Genomic DNA, 2369 nt, shown 5'->3' on the forward strand with positions numbered 1-2369 from the left:
AATGTGACATCATTAACGCCATGAGTTGCTTCAGTCTCAGCTCGTCTCTTCGTCCCTCAGGATGTTGAAGTTTACATACACAGACATTTGTAGTGCAAGATAAGAATTACATTTTTTTCTAATGAATTAATTATAATTATTATTTATTATATTCCCAGCAGTAAAAATGTAAAACTGTCATAAACTTGGTGAAAGTAATCAACTACAAATTAGACAAAATCCAAATACATCTGCCTCTTTATTCTAAATGTGTTAAATTTATTCCACACAGATATTTCATCACTGACGCTCTCACACGCTCACTGAACGAGATTCAGTTGAATTAATTGATTTGAATTTGAATTGATTGATTTCTTGTAACCGACTGTTTACTGTTTTGTTGTGTTGTATGAAACTGGGGTCTTATTGTGAAAGTCACTGTTTGTTTCCTGTCTTGCCTGCAGACGGTGGCCTACAGCATCCTGTGGGACCTCAAGTTCTTAATGAGGTGAGTCTGTGACCTTTGACCTGTGACGAACTTACATGCAGCATGGATCAATGCTGCAGTTTAATATGGACTTGTCCAGTAGAAGGTCGATGACGCCACATTATTCTATTTGTAATATTTCATCACAAAGATTTTTAAATAGAAGTTTTGTACTAGAAATAAAACTAAAGTGATCTGCCCCTCCCCCTCCTCTGTGTAGGAACCTGTCTTTGGGGGGGGGTCTCCTCCTCCTCCTGGCCGAGTGCAGGGGGGAGGCTCGCAGCGTGTTTGCAGGAGTCCCCTCCCTCGGTAATCAGAGTTCTCCAAAGCACCTCCTGCAGCTGGGGGGGCGAGTCCTCCTGGTCCTTATGTTCATGACGCTGCTGCACTTTGACCTCAGCCTGTTCAGTGTGAGTCTACGCTACACTACACTATGCTACGCTGCACTATGCTATGCTACACTATGCTATGCTACACTATGCTACGCTGCACTATGCTACGCTGCACTATAGTGTACACTACACAATACTACAGCACACTAAGCTACGCTGCACTATGCTACGCTACACTATGCTACACTACACTACACAATACTACAGCACACTAAGCTACGCTGCACTATGCTACGCTGCACTATGCTACGCTACACTATGCTATGCTACACTATGCTATGCTACACTATGCTATGCTACACTACGCTACACTACACTACGCTACACTACACTATGCTACGCTACATTATGCTACGCTGCACTATGCTACGCTACACTATGCTACGCTACACTATAGTGTACACTTCACAATACTACAGCACACTAATCTACGCTACACTATGCTACGCTACACTATAGTGTACACTACACAATACTACAGCACACTAAGCTACGCTGCACTATGCTACGCTACACTATGCTACGCTACACTATAGTGTACACTACACAATACTACAGCACACTAAGCTACGCTACACTATGCTACGCTGCACTATGCTACGCTGCACTATGCTACGCTACACTATGCTACGCTACACTATAGTGTACACTACACAATACTACAGCACACTAAGCTACGCTGCACTATGCTACGCTACACTATGCTATGCTACACTATGCTATGCTACACTATGCTACGCTGCACTATGCTACGCTACACTACACTATGCTACGCTACATTATGCTACGCTGCACTATGCTACGCTACACTATGCTACGCTACACTATAGTGTACACTACACAATACTACAGCACACTAAGCTACGCTACACTATGCTACGCTACACTATAGTGTACACTACACAATACTACAGCACACTAAGCTACGCTGCACTATGCTACGCTACACTATGCTACGCTACACTATAGTGTACACTACACAATACTACAGCACACTAAGCTACGCTACACTATGCTACGCTACACTATGCTACGCTGCACTATAGTGTACACTACACAATACTACAGCACACTAAGCTACGCTGCACTAAGCTACGCTACACTAAGCTACGCTACACTATGCTACGCTGCACTAAGCTACGCTACACTAAGCTACGCTACACTATGCTACGCTACACTAAGCTACGCTGCACTAAACTACACTACATTACTACCACTACGTTACTCTCCCGGTTCTGTTTGGAACCACGTTGTCATCCTCTGCCCTGGGTTTCAGATCCTGCAGAACCTGGTGGGCACGGCGCTGATGGTTCTGGTGGCGGTGGGCTTTAAGACCAAGCTGGCGGCTCTGACTCTGGTGGCCTGGCTGCTCTGCATCAACTTCACCTTCAACGCCTTCTGGAGCGTCCCCTCCTACAAACCCATGCACGACTTCCTCAAGTACGACTTCTTCCAGACCACGTCGGTGATCGGGGGCCTGCTGCTGGTGGTGGCCCTGGGGCCGGGGGGGG

General features: G+C 45.6%; 1 protein-coding gene across 1 annotated transcript in view; it reads left to right on the forward strand.

The window, feature by feature from the left end:
- LOC111654370 (surfeit locus protein 4-like) overlaps positions 1–2369 on the forward strand; it is a 9331-nt gene that overhangs the window by 3604 nt on the left and 3358 nt on the right. Inside the window, exons 4-6 of the mRNA XM_023405352.1 lie at positions 444–487; positions 687–876; positions 2135–2366. Of these exons, the coding sequence (XP_023261120.1) occupies positions 444–487; positions 687–876; positions 2135–2366 (466 nt within the window). The remainder of the gene's footprint in view (positions 1–443; positions 488–686; positions 877–2134; positions 2367–2369) is intronic.

This window comes from Seriola lalandi, unplaced genomic scaffold, assembly GCF_002814215.2.
Source record: "Seriola lalandi dorsalis isolate HSWRI2012SDOR001 ecotype SW California unplaced genomic scaffold, Sedor1 jcf7180002054273, whole genome shotgun sequence".
In the NCBI taxonomy this organism is placed as follows: Eukaryota; Metazoa; Chordata; class Actinopteri; order Carangiformes; family Carangidae; genus Seriola; species Seriola lalandi.